The following is a 27,951-nucleotide window of genomic DNA, read 5'->3' on the forward strand; positions in this document are numbered from 1 at the left end:
TTTGCGCAGTATTTTATTCACACGAAAGTAGGTTAAGTTTTTTTGTATGTTTGGCTTTATTATGACTTAATTTAAAAGTGAAAGCGATGAAGCTGAATTTCTGTGATTAAGTAAGGCAAAAGAGGGTTTTTCCCACAGAGAGAAAAAAAATGAAAAGAAAAGATAGGAAATGTGAGGCTCCTTGCAGAATATAACCCACAGATACAAAACAAACTTTCAGATAGAGATACAAAGAAGCCCTGCTGCGCTGGTAGTGGTGAGTAAGCGGGGGGACGGCGGTGGGGGGAGTTGTGTGCGTGTCGTGGTCTCGTGTGTGCGTGCCACAGAACGTAAACAAAAATACGAATGTAAAGAGGAGGCGGAAAGTGCGAGATAAACAGAAAACAGCTGTACACACCAGCTAAGCTGAAAGAGAGAGAGGGCGCGAAACCCGTTTCTTATTAACAACAGTTACGCACTTTACGCACGCTCAGTTTGCCGGTGTGTGCGTGTGTGTGTGTTTGCGTGTGCGTGAGAGAGTCTTAGGTTTTTTGTACAAGTATGGTATACTTTTTTTGTATACTATTCGCTTTGAAGAAAAACCGGCTATGGGTTTGTATTTTGGGTTCGGTTTCCATTCGATTCTGCCAGCGGAAGCACGCACACACATACAAACTGGAAACACAAAGAAGAAGCCACGCATGAAAATTGCTTTTCATGTGGCAGAACCGAAAAGTTCGGATAAAATAAAGGAAGATGTCAACGTCACCAGTTTGCGTTGAACACAACACAAACACCCCGCCCCGAAACCAATTTAGCACCCCGCAACCCACTTGGGCACCCCCCTTAGCGTTCACCCTTAACCGCTTTTCCATTTTCCCCCTTCTTTTTATCACAATTTTGATTTTGTTTTGCGCCCATTTCGCTTCTCTGCGTTTTCCCTTGCTTTTTTTTATTCGTAATGCGAGGCCATTGTCACTCTTCCTGGGGGGCAAAATGAACGGAGGGCAGTGGGCGGTGGGTGGCGGGTGGCGGCTTTCGTCTAGGGCACTGAGAATAACTGTTTCCGGTATTTGGGTCACATGAAATTTAATCAAATTAAAATGTTTCGTATTCGTATTCTGGCTCACCTACCACCCGACAGTGAGAGGGAGAAAAAAGTTTTTCTTTTTTTTCTCGGCAAAGTAAGGGGTATGGTAGGGTGTTCGTTTGCATTCCATTGCTGCTGACTTGCAACAGTTTCCCCTGCAACTACTGAGCTGCCACCCAAGTTGATTGTAATTTAAAGTGAAACACTTACATATTTCATTGGGTGCACGGAAAGAAATGAGTGTCAATGTGACTTATTGTTCAATTAAAAATTATGTTTTTAGTAAGAATAAATTGGTTGCATTCATTTTTAATGACTTTTAGAACATTTTAACAAAATAAATATAAAGAAATACTTAATAATATTTAAAGCAATCACGTAAACTATAAATTCATTAAGGTCAAACAATTTTTTGTCGCATGGAATAAATGTTAAAATATTTGTTAAATAAAATATTATTATTTCCAAATGATAAAATGAAATGATCAAAATAATCTATGAAAGTACAAAGCTATAATCTTTGATCTTTTTCTGTGCATATGGTCGTAAGACTTTGTGTGGCGGCATCAAGCTGTTGAGTTGATTTCGACAAATTTGTTGCCACTACTGGCTCCTCTTGCCACTTTCCCCCTCCCCTTCGGCTCTGATGTGCAATTGACAGCAGCAACTTGCACCCGGGGGGAATCAGAGGCAGCAGCCGAGCCAAAGTCGCAGCTCAAGTGGCAGGCACATTTCAAAGCTGGAAATCCCTGAAAAGCAAGGCGATAGTAAATCTTGCACGCTTATCGTACGGCTTATCACGGCCGGACGACCGAGTTGTCCGGGCGGGCATTTGTACCCCAAGCGGAGTGTGTGGATAACTGAGATCCATGGCCAGCCGATGTTGAAAGTTGATTTCGGAGGTAATTACAAGTGGGGAAAAATAGTTGCCAACGTCTTAAATCAGTTTTTACAAGATTTCCTATATAGACTGATCTTTGAAAATAATACTTTCAGCTATATCACAATAATTGATATGTACTTTCAATTTTTTTTATTTGTATTCATTTTAAAAGCTATTAAACTTAATAGTTTGTCTTAACGACTAAACCCTTGTTTCACCAATTTAAAGATTAAAACATTGTAATTTTTAATGTGTGGAGCAATGAAAATTTCCTCTGTGTGTTAATCCATATCGAAATCGCAGCTTAATACCAACATACTACCGGTGGCAGACAAAAACAAAGTTAAAAACTTCACACTTTCTACCGCTCAGCTGCCGGCTGTGGCCACTTTCTACCGCATTTCGAATGCAGCGTCTGCCAGTTGGCCAAATGGCCAGACTCTCATTCATTCGGTCGGGCCGTCAATCAGTCGGTTAGCCAACGGTCGGCTGGACCGCCAAAGTTACCAAAAAAACAAAAACGCCAAACTTACGCACCCGAGAGCGAGAAAAAGAGAGACGGAGTGGGGGAGAGATGGCGCCCAAAACAAAATGGCAGCCTCCCATGCTCCGAAAAACTACAACGCAATATGGTCGCCATTTTGTTTTCTCACCGTTATGTTTGGGCCCTATGTTCCCTCTCCCTTTGTCGCTGTGTGAGTGTGTGTATGTATTTCGATTTTGCTTTTTATTTTGTTTATTTGGAGACTTCTTCTTTTCGTTTTTCCCTTCGCCGCGTAGGCGTGATGGCGACGTCATCGCCCAATCCCGACACCACCCTCCCCGACCCACGAAATTCCACCGTTTGGGCGCTATTTTCGTTTATTTACATTTCGAAAGCTACACCGCCAGCGAATGGAGGGAAAAATAAAGAAGCTTTTGAGCCGACGCACGGTCGATGTCTTCACGCGTTTTCGATTCCAATCATGCGTAAATTACGCGATTAAATTATTCGTGCAGCATGCAAAGCAACCAAAATAGAGACAGCATTTAGGGCTTTGCGACCCACTCACAGATGCCCAAGGGTGTTTTGTTTCATTTAATTAAGAACAAATATGGGGTAAAGGGATATGAACATCTAAGAATTTTTTAAAGGATTCGGTGGCTACTCATGACATGTATGTATCACCTGTAAGTTTTCCATCTCTAAGTTCGCTTTTCTATGTCCTCACGCCAAGTTCGGGCTTTAACAGTTTTCACCTCGCATAACAATCAACTTCGCTTTCTTGCGTTTGCTTTGTCTGTGTCTGTGTCTTTGGCATACTTCTACTTTTTCGGCCATATAAATTCTAAGGGGGCGTTGACAGGGGCGTCCGTTGAAAGGGATAGCCCACTAATGGAAATTGCCGGCAGCCGGCGATGCCTATGTTTGCCTCGAGTACGTCCCTGGCCAGCGACAATGCTTCCGTTTGCTTTCGTTTGGCATCTGCTACGCAATTTCTGTCGTCATCATTGCTCACTGCGTATACGTAATGTCGGTGTGAGTGAGTTTGTTTGGCTGTTTGTTTGCTTACGTAGCATTTTTACGCCGAGTGCTTATCACAGTTTCGCAGAGGGGAAAAGGAATCCGGATTCATTTGACCCTGTATTTTATTTGCTTTGCTTTCAATTGTACTCGTCTGGATTATCCCTGTGCAATTTTCATTGCAGTGCCATATTTACGAGTCGATTAGTTGCCAAATATCCCAAGGCCCTGCCTCCAGGCCATTTGAGTGGGTGCCATTAGCCCAGGGGGTGTCTTTGGCCCGTTCAATTCCCATTTTCACTTTCTCGTGGGCGTCGGAAAAAAGCGTGGGCGTGGGTGTGGGCGTGGGCGTTCCAGTGGGTGTGGTGGGCCATAAACACTGCCTACAACGTCACGGGATAAATATAGAACACTTACTCCGGCATTAGTCACTTGGGGTTGCTTGCGATGACGTCGCCTTAGCGTTTGCCATTCAGATATTAATTGAACCAATGCAGATATTCCTTAAGCACTTGCCATAACAGTTTCTTTTTTTGCAAAGTTTTGGCCAAAAAAAAGAACAAAAAATAGTACGCATAGCAATTGCGATACGCCAAATGAAAAACAGACAGAGATTCCATTGGCATTTTCTTGACAATTTTTCTGTGTTGTGCTGCTGTCTGCGCTACAATGAAGGCTCGTAAAATTTTATCGCTTCGAATAAAATTTAATTGAAACAGGAAACTCTCGCATAAATTTCCAGATCCGTATTGAGACATGAATGACATAAAGGGACGACAAGGAATCCTTTGGCCCCCTCCTCATTGAATGCAATCAGAATAGAAAGGGGGGTAGTTTATGTACATAGGAAATGCAACTGGATATGTTCAATATATTTACCAAGTATCGTGGCTAAAAGCACTGGGGGAACGTAGAGCTGGCGCTGAAATGTGAAACGCTGCAAAATTGATGATATTTAGGGTAAGCCCCAAACTGTGATATCATTTATTGTCCCCATTTTTTCGGAGTTCTGACACCCTGGAAGGGGATACAGTTGCGATTACCGATCGATGTGGCTTAGTCATCCAGGGTTTTATCATCGGGGCGTTGATCATCTTTCACAGAACTCTATGTTACTCATGGCGCCTCACTCCGTTATGATAATTTCTTATGTTGAGTCAAAGTTATAATAATAATACCCTCCCGACCGCGCTCGTTTCTACTGGGTTCTGAATTGTTTTTACACGTTATCCGACTGCTTCTTCTTTTTGATTATACGCCCATTTGGGTTATTCAACTTTCGGGAACGAGAGCCGTTGATCCCGTTCGAGTGTTCCAACTGTTTGGGTCTCTGTGTTTGTGCTTTTTCGGTTCAATTCGGCAGGGGAACAAACGCATTTACATATTATTGATTCCGCTGTCTCTTTCGGCCGCCGAGTGCGTTTTAAATCGCCTCAATTGCGCGCTGCTTAAATCGCTTGGAATTTCAGCTGCACTCTCTGACACTTGTCTCGGTTGTCTCTATTTCTCTTCTCTTCTCTTTTGCTTTGGCGATTATGAAATTATGTAATAATTTGTGAGCCGAATAAAGCGATTGCAAGCGAAGCCTTGAGTGGATTCACATGTACCTTGTTTTGTGCCGCAATTTTGAGGTTTTTTGGTTTGGAATATTTTAAATTTGTAAATAATTGTAACATGTTATTTATATATGTTTACTATTTACGTATTTGATTGGGAGTCCTAATATTAATTTTACAGTTTTGTACGCATTTCTATTTTTTAAAAGATCAAGTACATGTTAAATTTGTGACCCTGATTTTCAATTTTTATTGAAACAGGTTTTCGGGGCATTTGTAAAAGTAAATATTATAGTATTTTATTATATTATTTTTATGTTGCTCGCAGACTTAGTACCTAATAAATAAGGAGCAGACAAGTTTTATGAGAAAGAATTCGGGACTCAGACAAGCGGGGGTTGCCCAGTCTCCCTTTGTGTTTTCATCTACCCTCTGAGGGTTAACAACATATTCCCGTCTCTCTCGCACTCTGTCTGTCCATCTCTTTCATTGAGCAGCTGCAGCAACAGGTGATCCTTTGCGTTGAGTCTTTTTTTCTGTTTTTTTAGTCTGCCGCAGTGTTGTGTCTGCCTGTTGCCCTCGCCAGATTTTGATGAAGGTCAACAAACTTGGTGGTGGCTGCTGAGCGTGAGGCAAACGAACTCGCTCCTTATACCCCTCTCCCTCTAACTCTCTCATGCGCTCTCTCTTCTTCTGTCTGCGTGCTGTGGTTCCTTTTTTTGTGGCGGCGGCGTCCAACGAAGCCTAAAAATCGTAATTTGAATCCAATCTTTTGCTGGGGAATTCTCCTGAAACGCCATTCAGAACAGAAAATTCCAAAAGCGAGTAGCCGGCTATCAAAACAGAAACCGTACGAGTGTACGACTACGAAGAAGTCCATTAAATGGTAAAACCGACATAAAGAGTCAAGCCCGAGATGCGTGTCAGATTTAATTTAACTATAAGGGGAGAGATAGCTGATTTCGTCATTGGTCCAAAAATATGCCGGTTGTTCGGTCAAGAAACTTAGCCAAAGAAGAGGAATAAAAGTAAATAAATATCTATGAGACAATGACTCGAATGGGAAGCAATTCGAGTTCGAGTCTTGTTGCCGGGTGCTTCCCAGGTTTTTTGACCATCCATTTTGGCCAATGACGAAATAGCGGGCCGGTTCTTTCTCAGCTTGGTTCAAAGTCTGCTGCTGCTGCTGCTGCTTGGTGTTTGGTGCCTTGGGAAGCTGACAGCTGCTGGTGATTGGAATAACTCCAACTATTAGCTTTCTGTTTACATTGCCGGAGGAACATCAGATCAAAGCTGTGGGATTAATTAAAGTTTTGGGGTGGCTATTTGACCCAGTTGCAGTGGCAACCTCCTGCCAAACAAAAAACCAAATATTTCACTCGGCGGTTGGTAGGCAGGCGAAGGGCAAAGGTAGTGGAAATGGAAATGAAAATGGGTCAAACACTCGATGCCGGCAGGGCAAACTTGTTGTTATGGCTGAAGCGGCGGAGCTGTATGCAAATTCCCAAAGTAAACAAGGCAACAACACGGGGTGAACAAACAAACGAACCAGGCAAATTATGACATACATTTGGTTTTGGGCGAACGGGAATGGGAACGCAGATATCATCAAAATGTAGGAATCCACTGGATTGTGGCTGATTGAGTGCGTATCTAGAAAGGGGGAGTGGCACTGGAGTGTTTCCTTTGTAGGCAACGTATGGTATCTCTTTTAAATCCAAAGCCAGCATGGTACGTATATTGCGTAGCCGACAGGGTGACCAACTTAAGAGTTAAGTGTGTCACTTCTGGCTGCATTCATTTCGTTTGCATCACACGAAACAGCACGAAAGGCAAACAAAAATTGCTGTGTGCTACTTTGGCAGCTACTCCCCTGTTTTAGTCGCTTTTTGGGGGAGTCGGTAAACAAATTTAGCGCCTTGCCTTGTCACACCAACTAAATCTGAGCCAAGTCCAAAAGCTGCAGTTGTTGGCTGGAAATGTATTTGGTGTCAGTGTTACAATGTTGTGTGTCTTGTTTTTCTGATTCCGATTCGAGGCAGCTCAAAGGTAAAGAAGAAACCGAAACCGAAAACGAAAACGAAAATGAAGCGCAGCAAACAAACAAAATGCTAAGCGAAACGCCCACAGAAATATTTGATATGCTAATGCGGCAATTGCCAAAGTCATTGTGCAATTGTGAGCCTGTTCAATGCGTACCTGTGATGTGTTTACAGCATGAGTATCTACATAGATGCAGTTAGCTAGTTGAGCAAGCCAGTGTGAACTTTTCGGTGTGAATAATAACCTGCTTCGCTTTTCCCAGATGAGTTATTTCCATCGACTCCCATCGGCTCCATTCACCACCCACATAACTTAAATATATGTGCTGGCATTCAATCTTTCGGCCAGAAAATTACAATCTCATTGCAGCCCCGAAAATTCTTTGCTCATAAAAAAGGCGAGTCGAGAATTGCGCAATTTAATTGCTGCTGGCAGATTTTTTTATTGAAATTTATGGCCCTATGTTGTCCTCCGTTTTCCTGCTCATTTCTTATTTTCATCTCAAGACTTGTACGATTTTACATGTTAGCCGTGAAGGCGGCCGAATGTTGGTCAATGGCACAGATAACACACTCAGAAAAATGCGTGCAGCCTGAATTTAAAAACGCAGCCAAGCAAGTTGATAAGTAGAAAATAATTGATTTGAGTGTAAAGGAGAATTCGCTAGCCCAGAATGTTTAGATGTACCGAATTGGGAAAATTACAATATTAATTTGTCTTGGAGTGATTTACTGCGAGTCGAGCATAATAGAATTGATTGAAATACTGTATCTGGCCGTATTTTTAGCTGCGTAGTTTGTTTGCACCTAGCACTCAAGGAGAACTATTTCGATTCTCTTCCTATATGCAGTGCACTGAATTGCCCGCTTATCTGCGCCTGGTGCCGAGTAAATATGCTCTGATACATATTTAGACGGCAGCTAATTGAAAGGCGAACGGAGCAAAACATTTACATAGAGCTACAGCTCAGCTGCAGATAATGCAAGGCAAGGCAAGCTCAGGCGCACAAAGAGTGGCCTAATTAGTGTCAAGTGTTGCCCCAACTACGACAGCGACGACAGCAGCAACATCAGCAACAACAGTTACAGCAACATCAGCAGGAGCAGCAGCAGCAGCAACAGCAGCAACTTCAATGAAAACGACAACATCGCTGACAATGGCCAGACAAAAGAGGGAAGTCAATTAGAAAGATACAAAAGCGAGGCACACAAAACTCTGGCTGGGATGGGATTCGGATTTGGATTCGGATTGGGATTGGGCTTGCGACTTCGATGAGTTCGCTGGAGTCTGGGGGCTGCTGAATTCGCTCGTGTATAAATTGCAGCCGGCAAACAGTAGCTGAAAATGTATCCACAAGCTCGCTTTGTTGACAGCCAGTGGGCGCGATCGCGCTGGCGCTCACAAAACGAAAAACAAATCGAGGCGATTGTGTTGTGGCTGCTATTGCTTCGAACTGAATCATGACCCAATAACCCAATTTTCCAAGCGCAAGCGGCAACCGCAATGACAACTGCAAGTGGCCATAGCAAAAGCAAAAGCAACACCAACAGAAACATCAACAGCAAACACAACAACGGCAGCAACGAAAATGTATCGTTCAGATACAAAATAAGCGCAACAGCAACAAAACTCGGATAGGCTTTAAGCTTTAAGCCGTTGGCATTGAGATGGCTTGTAAGGGAGGGTGAGGGGGACAGTGAGGGGGTATTTGCCCCCTCCTGCGGAAGGTGAACGGGGATTCGCCACTGCATTCGCACTCGTTTTCATCAGTGCAACGGAAGACAAAGCAAAAAAGCAGCAACTGGGCAAAGCAACAATAAATAAGCTTATTTTTAGTTAACTTGTTCAATGCTTTTCGCTGTTTCTGCTTTTGCTAACAAATTCGAGAGCAGTATATCGTGAATATATTCCTCTGTGTCCAAGAAAATAATAGAGCGGATTTGTAAAGTTCGTAAAAGACAATGGAAAAAAGATTTCCATGTTGTTTCAGTTTTTTTAAGAGAATTAAAAATATTCATAGCATTCAACTTTTTTAAAAAATTAATAAAATCACTATAAACATTGCTTTGGTTCCTGAAACTATTTTTGTTTGCATTTTAAGAGCATGTAAACACAGCTGTGTATACAAATTCAAGTGCTCTATTCATTCCGCTGCCATTAATTAGGCCACAATTCAGATTCTGGCACTCGCTTTGAATTTGGTAATAATTGCAAATCAAGTACATAAATGCAAATGTGTCAATCAGTTATTGTGGCATTCGGTCTTTCGGGGCATCAACATATTAATTGATTTAACTGTCACAGTTCAGTGCAATGACACAAAAAATGCTGAGATTTGCTTGAAAATGTAAAGTAAAGAGACAACTATGACGGCTTAATTCAGAAAGTTGTAAATTAATATCATGTTGCGATTCCAAAGTGTGAGTTTAAATTTGTAATTAAAATAGGTTTAATTTCTTTAACAGTCCAATTAGTTAGCATTTGAGTGGTATTTGATTCAGTGATCAGCATAAGCCAGGCATCGCACATACGCACCGTTTCCCAATACTCACAATGGCCATGCAAATGGCCGAACATAGCCAGCTTTGCATCAAACATACATATTTCAGTGGGCTCTTTTCGGGAATTTATGACGTAGATAAATTTTAATGAGTGGCGGCACGCCTTGAATTTTAATGCACAGCCTTGGACAATCAAACAAAACAGTTGGCTTATACTTTTTTCTCATTTGGGGCTGAGCACAATGGGAAAACATAAAGCCAAAGTTTAGCCGAACTCGAGATCGGTTCAACTAGCCCAAAACTTACGGACCCCTCGAAATAAATAAATAATCAAAATACACGAAACGAAAACAGATAAATATTTTTAGCTCACTTTGCATGCTGCCATCACGTGCTGTCGCTAGAGCTTGAGAATTATGTTTGAATTATGTTGATTTTATGTATTCGAGATACGACAAAGTAAATGGTTTCATTTTTGGCCAGCAAACTCGATACGAGTGACGTCTGATTTTACCTGAGTGGCAGGCCACTACAGAAAACTAAAAACCAACAAGGAAACGAGTTTGTTACGACATCACATTTCGAATATCTGCTGGGTATGGGGGTAAAATGTTAATTTAAAAATATATAACTTGTGTTTGGAAGCTGTATGGCAGTTCCCCTAGTCATTTTTGCCCCTTTCAACCTTAAGTATCTCGCGATTCTAATTCTCTTTTACATAGTTTCCGTTTCGTTTGGCTTCGTCAAACTTTTTGTTGTGTGTAGGCGCTTATAAAACGAATTCAAGGTTGATTACCGACATCAGCACTCGTGTGCGTCCCTTTCCCCGATCAGCCGCGCCCCCTCCGCCCCCGTAGAGGGCATTATCACCTTCGTGGGTTGCTGATTTGGACGACATATGAAAAATTCTCGTGGCCTGCCAGCATTTACTGTAAATAAAAAAGGGCCCAAAAACTACATTCTTAATGTTCCATTTATTTTTTCGGTGGTTGTGGTTTATTTTATTATTTATTTATATGGCTGGTGAGCCTGCTTTTTATCGCTGCCGCTGCTGTGCGTTTGTTAATTTCATAAATTAGGCTGCCATTGTATGCTGCTGTGCGTGTGTGTTTAGTTGATTGGCATAATAGTAAAGGGCAAGGCAAGGCAAGGGGTAGTCGATAGTTCCAACTGCTGGTTAAAAAAATAATAAATAACGTGTGAAATATTTCCCCATTTGCGGTCCATGTAAACAATGTTGATTGTGTCATTCAGAATAGCTCTACGACTTGATTTCAATTTATTTATCAATCGCAGCCCTTGACAACTCTTTGAATACACTTGCTTCAATTTTATTTTGGCTCTTTATCAGTTCGCTGTAAGTTCTGCTAGTTTTTCCTATTTCTGTTTCTATTCCTATTTCTATTCCCTTTCGCTTTTGCTGTTTATTGCTGTTCAAGGTGAATTATATTAAAAAGAATTTCGTAGAGTTCTCGCTTCTTGTTTAGATAGCTGTAAATGGGCTGCGGAATCTTGAAAGTGCAAACAATTTTTGGGGCAGACTTTTAGCTAAAGTTTTTTATCGTTCATGTCTTTACGTGGCAGCCAAATTTCGTAAGAGGAAAACATAAATATACAAATGGAAAATAACAAGGTTTTTTGTTAAGGAATGAGAAGAATTTCATTGGCGATGGTCAACATAATTGGCCCTAGCAAAATATTTAGCTAGCATAGATGGAAATCAAAATAAATGTTTCATTCTTGTTTTTTCCCTTTACTTCCAGGTAAGCATCCTTTGAACGATGAAGTTAAACTTGTGTCCCTACCCATTATTTGATGTTTATTCTGGCAACCGTTAAGGTAAAGTCTTTCCACTTTTTGATAGCTGATTGAAATTTCCTGCGTGGCAGTTGCTCAAGACTTGTTGTGAATTGAAAAATGAAAAAACAACAGCTCGACCAGGTTGTTCATATAAAAGCTGTGCAACAAGCAAGGTGCGCTGTCTGCGCTATTTGCGTTCAACTGTCATGATAACAAAAATAAAACTATTAACTTTCAACAAGTAAAATTAACAACTATTACCGGCGTTTGTTTTTTACGTAAGTGTAAAATACCTGCCCGGTCAAACAACAGTGCAAACCAGAACAACAACGCCGGCCCCAAAAGTTGCATTTTCAATTGTTTGTCATGTTTTTCAGCTAGTTTTTCGCTGATGCAAGGCGGTCGCCTGACTTTTGGAAATATCCCCGAAGTCAGGCGATTAGCTGACATATGTATATCGAATATATATTCGACCCTCAGTTAGTCGATGGCTTGCGGTTATCGGCGGCAATAGTGGCAAAAACAGCGGCAACATCGCACCCCCATAATATGCTAAATGCAACCTTGGGGCAACAACAGACAGCAATGCAAAGCGAAGGCGAGCATAGTGGCATAAATGGAACTGACATTGGCTATGCAAATGCATCTATGCATGCGAGAGGGTTGTTTCAATAGTTTGTAATACATTTATATGTCAGCTAATTAGCTGAATTTATTTATTGTAAATACTTTTGAAAGGCAAAAAGATTAAAATGATTCAAAAGCTAAAAAAATTGGGCAGATCGCATAAGCTAAGTTGTCATGACCCAATTCACAATGCGGTGAATTTAGTTTTAATTGTATTTCTATTGTTGACGATCGTGAAATTATGTAAATAAAATCTAATTATTTGGGTTTTTGAATTTTAATTATTTTGTATAAATACTTTTATTGTAATAAGGGAGACGTGGTTTTGAATTTTAAAAATGTATTAAATAAATAATAGTATAAATAATAATAAAGTAACAATGTAAAAACTAAATTGTTCTTACTTTTTATTTAGTTACTAAATTAATTGAATCAATTAAGAACATCTTTTTTGATGGAAGAACAGTTTAAGTCCTGAAGAACAAAAACTTTTCAAGCAGCCCCGCAATTTTCCATTCAGCATTTGCCATTCAAACCGATTTTGGCACGTTTTTGCCCAAGTTTGCTGAAGCCGGTGATTTGTTTTTTTTTTTCGTTTCGACCAAGGATGATGAGCTTGGTGACAGAGCAACCTTTCGACCCAAGAAATAGAAACATTACGCCCACAAAAAGCGAGATAGCGGAAGGCTTGTGGGTTGAGTGCATTTTTTGCGCACACTCTGCTAATCCGCTCGACATTGTCAGTTAAAATTCCGTTTAATGCCATTTCGCAGTTGCCATTCCCAAATGGACGTCAAATGGCACCTGCACCCGACTAAAAGTGGCAGGTGTGAAAATGGCTCAGCTCGAGGGGCACGGATAACCACCGGCTGTAATGCTGCAAGCTTCAATCTCACTTCCCCTCGCTGATTGCCGTGTTTTACAGTTGCATAAAGCTTCCCGCAATCATCGTTCATTTAGCTCGATCGCCCCACACGTTCGCACATAAACGTGTGCCTAACCTTGCGCAAATATTGCAAATTGACCTTTACATAAATAAACGCTCCGCCGCTGCAGTTGCTGTCGTCATATGTGGAAATTCGTGCGCTTTTATTGCACTGCGTTGCATTGTTGTTCGCAATTTAACGCTTTTTGTTTTTTTTTCGTACGTGAATTTGTATTAATTTGCTGAGTAGCAAAAGCACTCTGTTGTTTTACATTCAGCTCTGCTTTAATAATTAAAAAATCGTTTTCAGGTTTCCCAGAAGCCATACTTTTTAATTTCATATATGTGTCACCAATTGTATTTAAGCAGATTTTAATCAAACATATTTATAAGTGACTTGCCTTAAATTGTATTATTTTGTTCTTCACAAATCAGATACTGATAAGTCCACAATAAAAGGAGATAATTTCAACTTAAATCTATAATAGTTTTATTACTTCTTAGAAGGTCTTGTTTATACCTTTTATCGAAATTGTTAACATAATAGTCCAGAGCAAAATGCCACCAGAAAAAAAGCAATTTCATTGCGAAAGCTTTTCTTTGTTACACACGAGTTCAAAACTCAAGTTAATCCAGTTTATTTCCATTTTAAAGCTTTGTTTTTGGGATCCATCTTCGCGACATTAGACTTGAGCCGTAAATCAATTAAACGAACATTTTTCAAAGACCCAAAATTGGTTCGGTCGGTGTGGATATACTAGGCTACTTAACCCTGATGATGGAAATTAGTGTCAGTACTAGAGTGCATGAACAATCAACAAAGTGACGTCAATTTTAATGGCAATTTAATGGGTTCAGCTGGCAATGGAAGTAGTGAGCTATAGAGAAAGACGAAAACGAAGACGCAGCCATAAATGCCAAATATGTAATTTGCATTTAATTTGACAGTCGCAGAGAGTGTGTGTTTGTTTGTTAGCCAGCCAGCCAAGCAGCCAGCCAGCCAGTCTGCAGTCTGCCAATAAGGCAATTAGAGTGACAATGTAGCCAGGTAGTTGAGGTTCCTTCGGTTTTGGGTTTCCATCTCATTGCCTGCCAAAGGATGCATGCTGCAGCATTCTTTTTGGACGGGACCAAAGTAAGTAAGTCTTCATCGAGTTTATTTACCCCGGCTGTGCCACTGAAACTCCCAACTTGGGTCTCGCATTTCGCTTTGCTATTTAGCCGCTCTTTATGACAACATCAGCCCTCTTGGCCACTTTGCCACTTTACCAGCTTGTCAAGTGCAGTTGGCAGTGGCAGGATTGCAGTTGCTTCCGTTGCAGGGCCGTTTGTGCCTTTGAAATCGTATTAAATTTCAGCAGAAAGCAGGCTTTGTTTATCCGCCCTTTGTAGTGCCGTCAATCTCGGGGCAGGAAGAAATTTATATTAATTAGGTGAAGCCAAAGTGAGAAGTTTGTCGGCACTTCTGTTGGGGTCAGCGAAATGCCTTGCACTATAATGTTAAAAATTCTGTGAACTAAACTCTAGAAAAGAAAGGCATTTTTGTTTGCCAGCGATAATTAACATAAAAGCCAAGAGTAACGATTCCATAAATTATGTTGCCATTTAAAAAGCCGTAAAAGTAAATTTCCTAAAAGGTTATTATCGCTTTTTTTTGAGCAGCTATTTTGGACTGCTTCTTAACTTTTTTTATGCAAAAGCACAGAAAGCCAGAAGCGAAAAGACCGAAAAAAATGAAAATTGTGCAAAATGCGAAATGTCTTTTAGCGCGTCGTTTACAAGCCATTTCCATTTTAATTTTAACTGCAATCGGCAGCATAAAACAGTTGTTAAAAGCAGCAGAGGCAGCAACTAAGTTTAAAAACAGAATTGCGTGTAAAGGCAGTGCAACAACTACAACAGCAAAGAAAAAAAAAAAAAAACTACAATAACTGGCAACAAAGTGCGCGAAATTTCAGCTTCAAGTTGTTTCCCCAATCCAACTCCCCTCTTTCTCTCTGACTTGTTTTATTGCATTGCATTTGCAGTTGGCCATTTCTCTCTATTACCCCAGGGGGTTTTCACTTTTTTCAACCAAACCAAACCAAACCGAACCGAACCAAACCCCCTTCCCCGATTTGCTCGAACCAGTCAATTGCTCTTTGGTGTAATTATGAAACTTTTTGCATTTTAATTGGATTTTTATTGATCTTACGCACGTTATGGCCAGCCCAGCCACACAGACATATCCTCGGCTTCCGATTGCAATGTGATTAACCAAGCATCCAACAAGAAATCATAAAACAATGCAATATGGGCTCGAGCAGCCACCAAATGGGCGAAAGACAATGGCCATTTGGCTGGAAAATCGAGGAAAAACGGCCAACTGCAGTAAGTTGCCGAAATGCTAATGGGAAATCGTGAGCTCAGCTCTGGCTCATTATTTCAATTGAAATTTGCCTGCATTTCTTGTAGAAAAATGGTCAAAGAGAGGGTATGTCCAGCTTAATGGAGTTTTTAGCACCAGGAAACTATAAAAAACTGACGTTAATCATGATTTCAAACTATATGTACTGCTTACTTTTAAACATAGTTCAAATTAAATAAAAATAAAAGAGTTATAGAGTTATGATATATAAAATTCACAAGTTTTTTATCTAATATATTTTTTTATAAAATTGTCAAGGAAGAAGGAAACAAAAAAAATAAGTGGACTGTCCAAAGAATATGATCAAAATACGTTTAAAAAATGATTGTATAATTTTTTTTATAATTTGTTTAAGCTGTATTTATTTTTTCTTGTTTAGAAAACTGGGAGACTTATTTTGTGGGTATCAGCTTAGCCGAAACATCCTTTTTTTTAGCCTTGTCGCAGCGATGAAAACGCAGTTGATAAATTTCATATAGACTGATAGTCGTGTTTGGAGTTCGCACCGTAAACGGAAACCCTGGCCAGCTGTGCGTGCACATCGGCAACCCTGGATACCGAGCATGGCCATTGTTGCCACCAAATTGCAGCAGCAACAAGTTGGCGTGCGCACTTCTATATTTCCCAATGCGATAACTCGCCAGCGATATGTCAATCAATTGCTGTGGCCCTCTATGGTTATATGGTGTATGGGTGTGCAATTAAAACAACACGCGGCCATCAATCACTTGGCAGTTAACAAATTCATGGGTCTATGCGTTCTGTCCCTTTGTTTTATTGGCAATTAAACAGACAAATGTTTGTTTGTTTCCAGTGGATTTTTTATGCCATTTTTGTTTTCACCTAATTATTTAATTACGGAGTTGCCTCCTCAAAATATAATCCAGTTCGGAGTTGGGTTTTCAAATATATTTTAGTCCATATCAATTTAGCACCATTTATACATTTTAAGAGTTTTTATAAAATGGACTTTGGGAAAACCTTACAGATTTAATTCGATGTTCAATGACGGATTGTTTAGCAACCTGTAATTTAATTTCAAGATTGCTTAAAATATGGGAGGCCAATGAAATATTAAACCCAAATTCCTGTTACCTTATTCATTGGGTTTATTGAGCTCTGGGTTGAAGGCATTAAATCAATGAACTTCAGTGGAGTATAATGGCTTGATATCAAATTTATAACCAGGGCATACGCATACACTCCCTGCACTTTAACGGTAAACTGTGAGTCAAAAGCAATCCTCGAATTTATAACACCCAACCGGTTCGAGCTGCAGATACTTTTATTTCTCTCCCTGCTCAGCCGCTTTATTTTTTTTCTCGGGATGACTCGACATGGGACCAAAGGGGGAGACAAAGGGCATATAGATACAATATAGCCGGCGATTCTGGTTGCCTTTGAAGGGCATCGCTGACCCTTTATTTGTGCTGCCTCCATTGCCGCAGAATTTCGTAATTGAAGTGAAAACCGAGAATGCCAATGCAATGCCGAAATTCGAAAGTTATTACGCTTAATTTATGGGTCAAATGTGCACTCTCCGCTTTTCCCTTTTTATTTTCCTGACTTCGCTTGTTTTTGCGTCACAGATTTGAAAGTTGAGATACGACCTGCCCCTTGGTCATCGAGACTTTTGTGGGGCCACGACCTTAATTTATGTGATTAGCGACTGCGTACCGCATGCAGATAAGACCCCAAAAATGATTCATTCAAGTGCGGACTTTGGGAACGGAGTGGCGAGCAAGTGGGTCAGAGGTTTGGTCGAATCGAGAAGCAAACAGAAACAGAAACCGAAACGTTAAACAATGCCGTGTCCGTTGCCGTAGCCGTTGTCATTTGGCAGGCGTTTCGAATTACAGCAAACAGCTCCTTTTACAGGCAACACTGTGTGCTGTGCGCTCCACAGCCACCGAAACAGCAAAAGCAATATGCAATATGCAAAAATCCAAAGGCAAACGAGAAGGCAAGGCGATGGCGATGTCTAAATTTCCAAATACGCAAAAATGCTAAAATGGCACGCCAACTTTTGGTGTCTGTGTACTGAATTTGTAGTTTTCCTCTCTTTTTTGTTTGAATAATTGAAGGTGAGGCGGAACGCATGGAAAATGGATTCGCAATTGGAATTTCAAATTTAGTTTAGCGCGAAAAATGGCAAAATGCATCAGGATTCGGAGACCTAAGAAGAAGTGTTTGTCTGGGAAACATTACGTATGCACATCGCACATCGTTACACCCTTAACATTTTTTTGACAACTTGTCCACATGTCTCGTACAGTTCGAAACCTTAAAAAGGAGTGCTAGATTTGTAACTTAAACAATCAGTGGCTTCTGTAATTAAGTTACCGATTGCCTGGCAGGACTCCAACTGGGATTATTATTTAATTTGGGTGTGGGCTCCTGCTCGTATTTATATATGTCTGCGGCTGTGGTTAATTTAAATGCAATTGTCAGCAGCAGAAGATGCAATTTAATTAAGCTGTCAGGGGCTTATTGTTGTGGTCAGCAGGAAGTTGCAGAAGTCAAGAGGCCTCGCACAAAAACGAATCGACCTGCAGGCCAGGAATTCCACAGTGAAAATTTCGCCAGCCATAATGGTAATTACACTTGTGAATTAATATTTTTTCAATTGGCATGGAACTGAAATTGAAAAAATACCATTTTTATTTAAATATGTAAAAGGCATAAGGGCACTGTGAAATTTAAATGAAAATTTGTTTAAGTAGAAAATGAAATGATCTGTTTTTTTTTTTATTACTTCGGTTGGTTCATCTGCAAGCTGTTTTCCTGCCTCACTTTGGTTTATTGCCGCAGTCATTAGCAAATGGGTCCGTTGAACCAGGGTCTGCAAAACACCCCGCGGCATCCAATTTTTAGGTGAGATCGGCGGGTGACTAATGCCCGACCACCCGATCGGATCTATCAATCGCTGGTGGCCTTATCTGATCCCGCATACACAAAGCAAGAAACAGAAACACACAACAAATTGGCCAACCCCGCTGGCCAGCTAGTTATGACCATTTAAGCCCAATCGGCGAGCGAATCGCGAATCGCGCTCCATAAATATTGAGCTCATATTGCGAGAGCGGTGGATTGATGGGGCAAATTGATTTGCGGCGCTGCATCTCTCAATCTATTGCAAAATTGAGTGCATCGCCGCTGGATAATATGGATGATGGGTGAGAATTGATTGAGCCAATGGTTTGGTGTTGGGGTGGGAGTTTGGAGTTGGGGCACGACATAATTAAGCCACCATCCCACTGGAAGTATTCGGAAGAAGTTTTGGCCTTTGATTTATGGCCTGGCTTTCGCGCTGGCACTCAGGGAGATTGAAACATATTTGCCTTTGCAGCTTCTTTGTTTGGCCAACGCATTGCATTCGCTTTACCAGCCGTCGTCAAAGCGAAACTCCGGGCATAAATCAGCTGGCCAGCAGCTACCGGGCTTTCGGTGAATTGGGCCTTCGATGCCTGGATCTCTGGGTCCGTCCAACCGGTCTGCGGTCTACCCTTCCTCCCCAGCCATATCCCTTACCTTTTTATGCCCAGGAAATGCCGCACAAAGGCTGGGCCAACTCGGCCAACTCGGCAGCATCCAGTTTTGACATCCCAGTTGGCATTGGCAACGAGCGAAAAGGGAAAAGCGACAATCGACACACGACAACAAAGGACAGCTCCGGGCCAACCTGGAACGCATTTCTCCGGGGCTGTCGACTGGTCACTGGTCCACCTTAATACCATTAAATTCAGCTTGCAACTGACTGCAGACATGCAAATGATATTACTTTTAATATTACATTCCCTATGGGAAAAGAAAAATGAATAATTAAGCTATTTCTATTAAAAAAAAACAATATGGTTTTTCTACAATTTATTTTAACTTCAACCCTTTAAAACAATTTGGCAATGTATTAAATCACAAATAATTTTTTTTTTAACATTTTAAAACTTGGCCACCTGTAGCAAAAGCTAAATAAATTATAGCATTAGTTTCTTAAGAAGAAACCCTACATTTGCATTGCTTTCACTTAGTCAAATTTAAGTTTTTTTTTGTTCAGAGTATCAAAAATAATGTTCTTAGAAACTAGTATTTTTTAGCATTCTTCCCCTTTTTTTTATTATTATTATTTTGGCTTGTGAAGTTTATGACAATTCTTGGTGAGAATTCTTTACGAGAACTCGTAAAGCGGCAGAGGTTAAAATTGCTCCAGTGCCCTGAAATGATATCTTTAAGTTCGTACGAATATATAAATGTTTCAGTTTGTTGCTGCTTTTAGGTCCTTTGAGTTTTGCTCTTATTTTCCAACATTTGTCAGAGGAAACTGAAAGTTTTGCACGTTTGGCAGTTTGTCGCAAAATTACGTGACTGATAAACGCCGCCAAAGTACATTTTATTTCAATAAAGTTGACACGTTTTGCAAAAATGAGAGCGAATCATATGGGTAATATAAAGACGTCAATTGACAATTTACTGACGTAAATAAGATAAGAATCAAGAGTGTAAATAAATAAAAAGAATCAATACCAAGTTTATTAAAAGAAGATTAATATATTCCTTGTACGACTAATACATTTAATACTCATTTCATAATTGTTATTAACTGCTGACATCTAAAGTCTATTATTAAAGTTGACATTTGAAAGTGATCAACTTTGTTCTTCTTTGTAAAGTGCAGAATTAATTATTACGACCTGCGGATAGCGGCTTAAACAAATGCCATTCGGCCACGCCCCCTGCCAACTGTGCCGCCCCCTTAAGCCAACTTGTTGCGTCAGCAACAACTGAAATCATGCGGCCACAGAGATTTTAATTAATTGCCATCATAATCATGCGCCGACCACTGTATGTGGGAGGAGTTCGTTATTAGTATGCGGCCGCGGTTTCACTTTTTGCAGCCACTGTGCGCACTTTTAATTCAATTATGAATCGTTTTTCGTATGCAAACACGACGCAGAAATTGCCAGTAATTAAAAATGTTACAGAGTTACAGAAACACAAATACAAAAACAAGCAGCCAGTCCGAAATCTGTTGCGTGTTTAATCATCAGAACAAGCGCTGCTATGTGTAACATTCAACTACTGAACAAAAAGCAAAACAAAGTAAAAATCTGAAAGGCAACGCAAAGTTTGAAGTTGGAAATTTGAAATTTGAATTTAATTGTTGCCGGCATTGGTTTCATGGCCAAGTCTTGTTGGTGCAGTTTTTGCTCCGTTGCCACATTAATTTGCATAATAACGAATCATAAATTGCATAGCCAGCTATGCAGCCTTCCTTTTTTTGTTTTGGTTAGACGAATGTTACGAAATGTTGCGTATATTAAATCAGTTCTTTTTTCTCTTCTCTTTTTAGGTAAGCCACGATATCCAGAGCTTGGATTTTGGGTGATTTCCGATGGACTTTGGATCGCATTTTGACTTCCCTTCGCTGACAAATAAACCTGAAGAATTGATCAGCTTGTGGAAACCATAAAAAGTTAACGATCGCAATTGCATAATTTCATACGTTCGGAGCAAATAATCATAATCATTACGCATACGCAGGGTGTCATTTTACTGCTTAACATTTCAATTTCTCACATTTTTTACAGCCATAAATTTTATGCGATTTTGCTGCACACAATTTGCGTGACTTTTGTCAATAACTTGCTCTCATATCGCACTGTCTCATTATAAGTGTGTGTGCGGAGTGGGGAGGGCATTGGGTTCAAAGTGTCACACATGGATTTCCGCATATTTCATGTGCTTGCATTCCCATTTGCCGTATTTTTATGTTAATTTATTTGAATTGGGAAAAAGTCGACACAAAAGTTTCCGAAACGGGAATTTTCATCTTGCTTTTTTTACACGCAAACCGCAGCGCAGTGCTTAATGACATGACCCACCCCGCACCTGCCCTCACATTTTTCCCCCTCTCGCCTTTTCCCTCAACCCGAAACCCTCCCCCGGAAAAGGGCTCACCCTTTTGTCCCCATGACACTCATCCAGAACGGGAACGGCGGCGGCCACAAATATCATAATTCAGTCACATTTATTGTGCTTCCAACTTCCGGTTAACTTGTGATGGAATTTTAAATGCATACCCCTCGAAGATTGAGAGAAATAATAATAGGGAGTATTTCATGAATAAGAGTACGACTGAATAACAAAATAAAACTTAAAGACTTTACAAATATTTATAGATTTATTAAACTATGTAAATGAAGTACAGGTTTTGTTCAAAATTATTACAATCGCTTGATAAGTTGATAACAGTTGATATAAAATTCTTATGTTATTAAGATTTCAGCTAACATACATATTCGGTGTGAAATTTTTTTATAACAATATACGAACTTTAATATGTTCAATAATTTCCTTTTAAAAGATAAATTTAAATGTATTTTTAATACCCAGCATTCATTATTTACATTTTCATTTTTTTTCTGTTTGTGGATTAAAAAGGGTTCCAGGAAAAGTTTCTTCTGTTCGAGTTAAATGTTTTTTTTAATATCCAACCCATAAGCGAATGCAGTTGAGGAAAATTGGTAGTTGGTAACCCGGGTCAGCAAATCCAAACGATTTTTCACAGCCCGTGGCCAATTGACTGTTTGCAGTGCAAGACGAAAAGGCAGAAAGGAAAAGCATTTAAAGCATTTTCACAATTTGATGCATTCATGTTTTTTGTTTTTCCTCCACTTGCGTTTATATTGTAATCAAATCGTTTTGAGTGATCCAACTTCCGCAAACAAAAGCGAACGAACTTGAAACATAAAGTTTTTCGACTTTCACTTGAATGGCGGGAAAATAAGTTTAGGTGGGGGGGAATAGGGGAGGGGAACCCCCTCCGAATCAGACTCACAAATAAGGCCCCACTGTGGTCTCTAGGGCCCTCGGCTCCGATGAGCTGTCAGGGTAAATTAAGCCAAACAATTTTTGACGCGAACACAATTAAGCGGCTTAAGACTATCAGCGAAGGCAGTCAAAAAATGAAAGTCGCAAGTTCACTTTCGGTTTTTCATTTGTTGTGCAATTGCCGGCGCCACGAGGCCAACTGCAAAGTATGCCGTAATCGCAAATGCTGCGGCAGAAAACCAACAAAAAAACAAAATAAACTGACATGAGCGGGGGCGCCATCGCATAATTCAATCAAAACAGTGAAAAACCAACAACGCTTTTTGCAGGCAGTAAAAGTTGAAAATACACTTTAAAGGAGGGAGAACCAAAACCCATTCACTTGGGCCCCCAAGAAGTTATCGCAAAGTGCATATCAAGCATACGCCGCGTTGTCATTGAGATGGAGTTATTTTTAGCTCTCGCCATAACCCACATGCCGAGCTGCAGCCGTGCCACATTTTCCTGCATATGTTTATTAATTTGAGCCGCCAACTGGTTTGCTTTTCGGTTGTTGTTGTTGTTCTTGTTGTTGTTGTTGTTGGCAGATCGGCAAAGAACAGGCCGGCCGAAAACCGTAATTCATTTGTAACGTGCAACGTGTTTTGGGGTGGCCGTAAGGCCAAAACCAGTTTTCGGTAAAGCCACAGGCCCAGAGGCCTCGTTTGCCACCGACTTGGCTGCGAGGAGAGATCTACGAGCTGCGATAAAATGTTAAATGCTACACAGATTGATTTCGCCCAGCGTTTTCGCTGCGGCATTTTGAAATGAATTATGTAGCCGTATGCAAATCGGCTGAAATGCACAATCAAATTGAGTGCTGGCCGGCATTTGTTTCATCCGGCGGAATCTTAAACTCAATTTGTTTTCAAATTTAAATAACTAATTTGGACGGCGAGCTTTCGGTAACTAAACGAACTTGAATACATTTTCATTTCGACAACCCTAAAATAATGTATTTTATATACTTATAAATGCTTTAGCCTTTTCAGTTTGTTAAACATAGGCTTATTGTTAACATCAAGCCGTTGCAGGTGTTCATAAAAGAATGCACGAAATTATTTATATCCTTTTGTAAAGTTTTTAATGTAAACAAAAGCCGGTCATAAGTTGAATGACATTTGAGACTCTGAATGCCTGCAAAATGGGAGTACTACTTGGTTAATGATGGCCATTTCCTACTAATTATCGACTGAAATGCATAATACTTTGTGTCGTGTTCGGTTTCTCCAATTATATTTATCCTGAACCAATGGTTATAAACTGAATCCCCAACTTAATTACATGCAGGACCATCTCTGGCATCGCAGGCTAATTTGCATACCAGCAAAACAAAGTGTTGATCGCAAATTCATTAACTTTAATGTTTACACGGCCAATTCGAAATAAAAACAACATTATTGGCCTGTAAACATGACAGGGGTAATTCAATTTTAGTTTTCATTATTTTATTTTACCCCAATATTTGCAATTTTCTTGCGGAAATTGAAAATCCTGCTTCCATGTGTAAAGTCGGACCACCCTTCTTCGATTGCAGGCAGTAAATTACTTTGCGGTCAGGACTAAAGCCCCCAAATTAACTTAAGCCATCGTTACATAATCCCTCAGATTTCGGGCCATCAAAATAATTGAGCTGCCCATGTGTGTGTGTGTGCTTATGTGTGCTAAAGCTGAATTTAATTCAATTTTATTCAAATTGCTGTCGGAAAATTGCCGACACCGGAGCAACAGGGCAACATGGTCAGTGAAAATCATATTTTTATGCTCGCACCGCGTTCGAAGGCAGGCCCAGTGTAATTTCATTCCATAAATTTCCACTTAATTAGCGGTCAGCCGGGGTTACCCCCCCGCAAATCACCTCCCCACAACGCCATCACCTGACCGTCATGGTCAGCAATTTATGCTTAAATTTCCGCTGCACATTTTTCAAGGCGATTGCGTACACGCTTTTCAACTTCCACTTAACCTATCCCGTAATTTATGCTAATTTACGCTATTTTCCTTACATATCCGATCCGAAGCCGACGGCTCTGCCTCCGCCTTTCTGACTCACTTTATATGGGCGTGGCTGGTTATGGCGTGACGTCGTATATATACACTATATCGAGCAGATTATTCTCACTGCAACAGTGTAATCGAAATTGTCATGCAAAAGTTGCGAATTTTGGGGTGTGCGAAAAGCATCAAGAAAAGTACACTCTGGGAAAATCGTTTTGACCATAAAATTCAGAGGTTATGGGCTTTGAAAACCAGGCAACAAGCTGTATTTTTAATTAGTTTAAAAACGGGCCCAAAAGTAATTGCTTTTGAAACTTATATTTTATATATAATTTATATTTATTTTGTTTCTAATCACAGTTTGCATAAATAAAGCCTCAAATAACAAGTATTTTTACTCTCTGCTTTTAACTGTTATAAAAAACACACCTCTTCTTTTTAATTTGTATAGATTTATAAGCAAGTGGAAAAAATTTTTAACTTAAAAGCTAGGTGTAAATTCAAAAAACCAAAATGATTTAGTTTATGAGTACAATCTTCATTTTTTTTGAGTGCATATACCACAAAAATAAACCAAAAAAACAAAAACACAAAAACACAGAAAAGGAAAAACGCGACGAGGCCAAAGTGGAATCAAATTAGTTGGACAGGCGGCTCGGAAAATTTATTTCACGCACCTTGGACTACTTAGAGGCGTTGTCATCGGTCAGCGGGAAAAAACGAGTTTCCCAGCCAACATTAGCACACGCACTTGCCAAGTCTCGAGATGCCGACGACACCTACAACAATTTCAACAACACCCATAAAATCCAATAGCCACGATGTCAACAGCAATCGATGCCGGCCGGCCAAGAGATATACATACTATATATCCACATACATATACACACTTATATACATAATAAAAAATAAATGCATTAAAAATCGAAAATCCCAACCCGTTCAAAGTGGCACAAGCAACGGTACTCACACACGCACAACAAACAGGCACACACTGTTGCAACACGACAACTTTTCTATCACTCGCACTTAATTCATTTTGATTTCAGTGCAAAGTGGAAATTTATTTGCATAAATTAAAATACAGAAAAATGGAAAACAAGCGAGAAAAATAAAAAATATATATGTGTATTTCACATGCAACTATGTAAGTCCCTCCACCGCAATCCCCTCCCTCAACATATCTATATGTATTCGTATTCATGACAAGTTGCCGGTCGGTCGCTTTGGGCCCGTTATGTTGCTAGTTGCTCGTTGCTGGTTGCTAGTTGCTGGTTGCCTGTTGCTGCTGCTGTTGTTTTGATGTTGCTGCTGGGTTATTGCTGCTGCCGCTGTCATTGCCACACCAGAAAGACAGAGACACCAATGCACAGAGGGAGACAGAGCACCGCTGTCGAGGCTGTTGCATAAATAGAAAATTTATTTATTGATTACGCCTTGTGAATTCCTACATCAACAATTTCTAGGTTTGGTGAGTGCTTAAAGCACGAAATGCTCTTTGGGCGAGCTTTCATTTCGAGTGCTGGTGATTTTTAACTTTTTATTTGCCTATAACGTTTAATAAGTGGCTATTAAAGTTAAAGAGTACAAAAAGACAAATTAAATCTAAAAGAGAGATAGATTTGGGTAGATTTTTAAACAGGAAAGAATATATTATGGTGTTTGAAAAGGTATAGGGAGTAAATCGAAATTAAATTCCGTCTAAATAAAAAATAAACCATTGTTTATTTCTGCTCGATTTCGTTGGCTTAAAGCCCGCAAAGTTCCCCTTGTTTGATCAATGACATTGCATTCGCTCATTGCGAATTAGCCACTTCATTTTGGACTTCCGCAATGCTTCGGCCTTGAGCAATTGGAATAGGAAGCCACAATCACAATGCAGTAGCAAACAGAGAAAATGTTAATAAAAAACGGTGTGAAAACGACAACACAGAAGCACGGAAAACGAAGACGAGGAATTGCCAAAGCAAACAGCATTTTGCACATTGTTAGCAAGCTGAAAGAGGCATGCAACTAATCATTAGAAGCTTGTTTTCCAATTTGTTGCTGCCGGCTATTATTGTTGCCGAGTTTCAATGTCAATTTGAATTAATTAATAGAGAAACCGACATGAAAGAGGCAGACAAATGACTGAACGCAACGCACACTCGTATACATCCATCTGAGTATGAAAATATAAAAAAAAACAAAAGATGCAACGCAACCGAGCGTAACAAATCCCCCGAGATGGGAGTGTTTGGCCCCTCCAAGTCGTAATGGAAATTATCAGACAACAAACGATATCAACAATAAAAGCCATGACAACAGCATTATCGCCAGCATCAACACCAACCGTTTCAGTTGCATTTTTAATGATTTCCATAGAAGTGAAAATGGCAAAAACTGAAATCGTTTGGGCGGGCATACATAAAGGCACTGATACAGTCGCAGATACCGAGATACAGATGAAGATACAAGTTGCATATGCTGTCGCCCCCCCCTGCCACGCCCACAAGCCCCCTTCGCCCACATAAACGGATTGCATGTGAACAATGTGTAAATAGTTTTAGCAGTGAGCAAAAAATATCATCATCATGTAAGAGATATCAATTTGTTAGCACCCAGCAGCAGATGCAGCCAACTTCAACTGACGGACATCCCATACATCCGCCCCTTGAAAAGTGTACATTACAATGTTTATCAGGCCATGTTCAGCCATGAAGCTTTGATTATGGCATTTTAATCAGACGGAAGGAGAAGCTCGTGGAACGCATAGCTATAGTTGATAGACTCCACTCCAATGAAAACTCAATTTAGGGCAATTGCCCATTAATTAATTCGAAGTTTTCCAACTTCTTCTATTTAAAATATATTATTGGATTTAGTTTTCTATTAAAATGCTAGCTTTAGAAGGTTTCGATACGGTTACACGGTTATACGTTACGCACAATTATTTACTTATCCGACTTAAAATGGTATCTTTAAAGCATAGAGTGTAAAAACGCGTTCACACAAATAATAATAAGATTAAGTTACCAATTGTTTTTGTTTATTGCTTTTAATGTTAACTGAAAACTCAGTAATTATTGAATTAAAAATTCTACGTTTACATTAAATAAAGAATAACAAAATTTACTTCAATGCATGTCAAATTGCACGATTTAATATTAAAATATTTTAATAATTGTGCAAAAAATAAAATTTAAAATAGTTCCTATTTTATTTAAAAGCATTTTGTTTAAACTAAATGTGGTTTAAATTTATATGTAATGACTGTAAATTAAAATCAATTTTAATAACAGACAAATTAAAAATCAAATAAATGGCAGTACATTCATATTTAAAATAACTAAAAACCGCAATGAATGAAAACCAAAACTAATGTTATATTAATTGAGTACAAAATAATTGGCAGTTCTCATGAGTTGGGCCGCCAATAATAGCTAGCTAGCTGCACTGAATTGCAATTTGCTGATTTTCAAAATTGTTCTTATCCTAGTATGTAAAGGTTTAAACACATTCACATTCTAAATTAGATTAGGTTACCAATTATTTTGTTTATTTAGTTTTAATGGTTTTTCCCCCTATTCTTTGCAGGTACGTTTTGATGGCAATGCATGCTGGCAACTTAAAACGGTAAATAAAACAAGAACAGACATTTGCGATGGGATGATCTGCCTTTCAACTCAGCTTAATTCCAATGCTCGCTACCAATCCGTTCATCAGCAGGGACGTCGCTCATCTCATACCCATACCCTCATATTCACGTATCTAAGCAACAATAATTGCCAG

General features: G+C 39.8%; 1 protein-coding gene across 5 annotated transcripts in view; it reads left to right on the forward strand.

The window, feature by feature from the left end:
- Nucleotides 1-27,951, forward strand: part of LOC128266479 (zinc finger protein 704) — a 117,582-nt gene that overhangs the window by 7,009 nt on the left and 82,622 nt on the right. For 3 of the 5 annotated variants that reach the window (XM_053003031.1, XM_053003068.1, XM_053003061.1), the window contains exon 2: nt 27,757-27,795. The exons of the other annotated variants lie outside the window; for them this stretch is intronic. In XM_053003031.1, the coding sequence (XP_052858991.1) occupies nt 27,757-27,795 (39 nt within the window). The remainder of the gene's footprint in view (nt 1-27,756; nt 27,796-27,951) is intronic. 5 annotated transcript variants of the gene reach the window in all.

Source organism: Drosophila gunungcola, chromosome 3R (assembly GCF_025200985.1).
Source record: "Drosophila gunungcola strain Sukarami chromosome 3R, Dgunungcola_SK_2, whole genome shotgun sequence".
Classification (NCBI taxonomy): Eukaryota; Metazoa; Arthropoda; class Insecta; order Diptera; family Drosophilidae; genus Drosophila; species Drosophila gunungcola.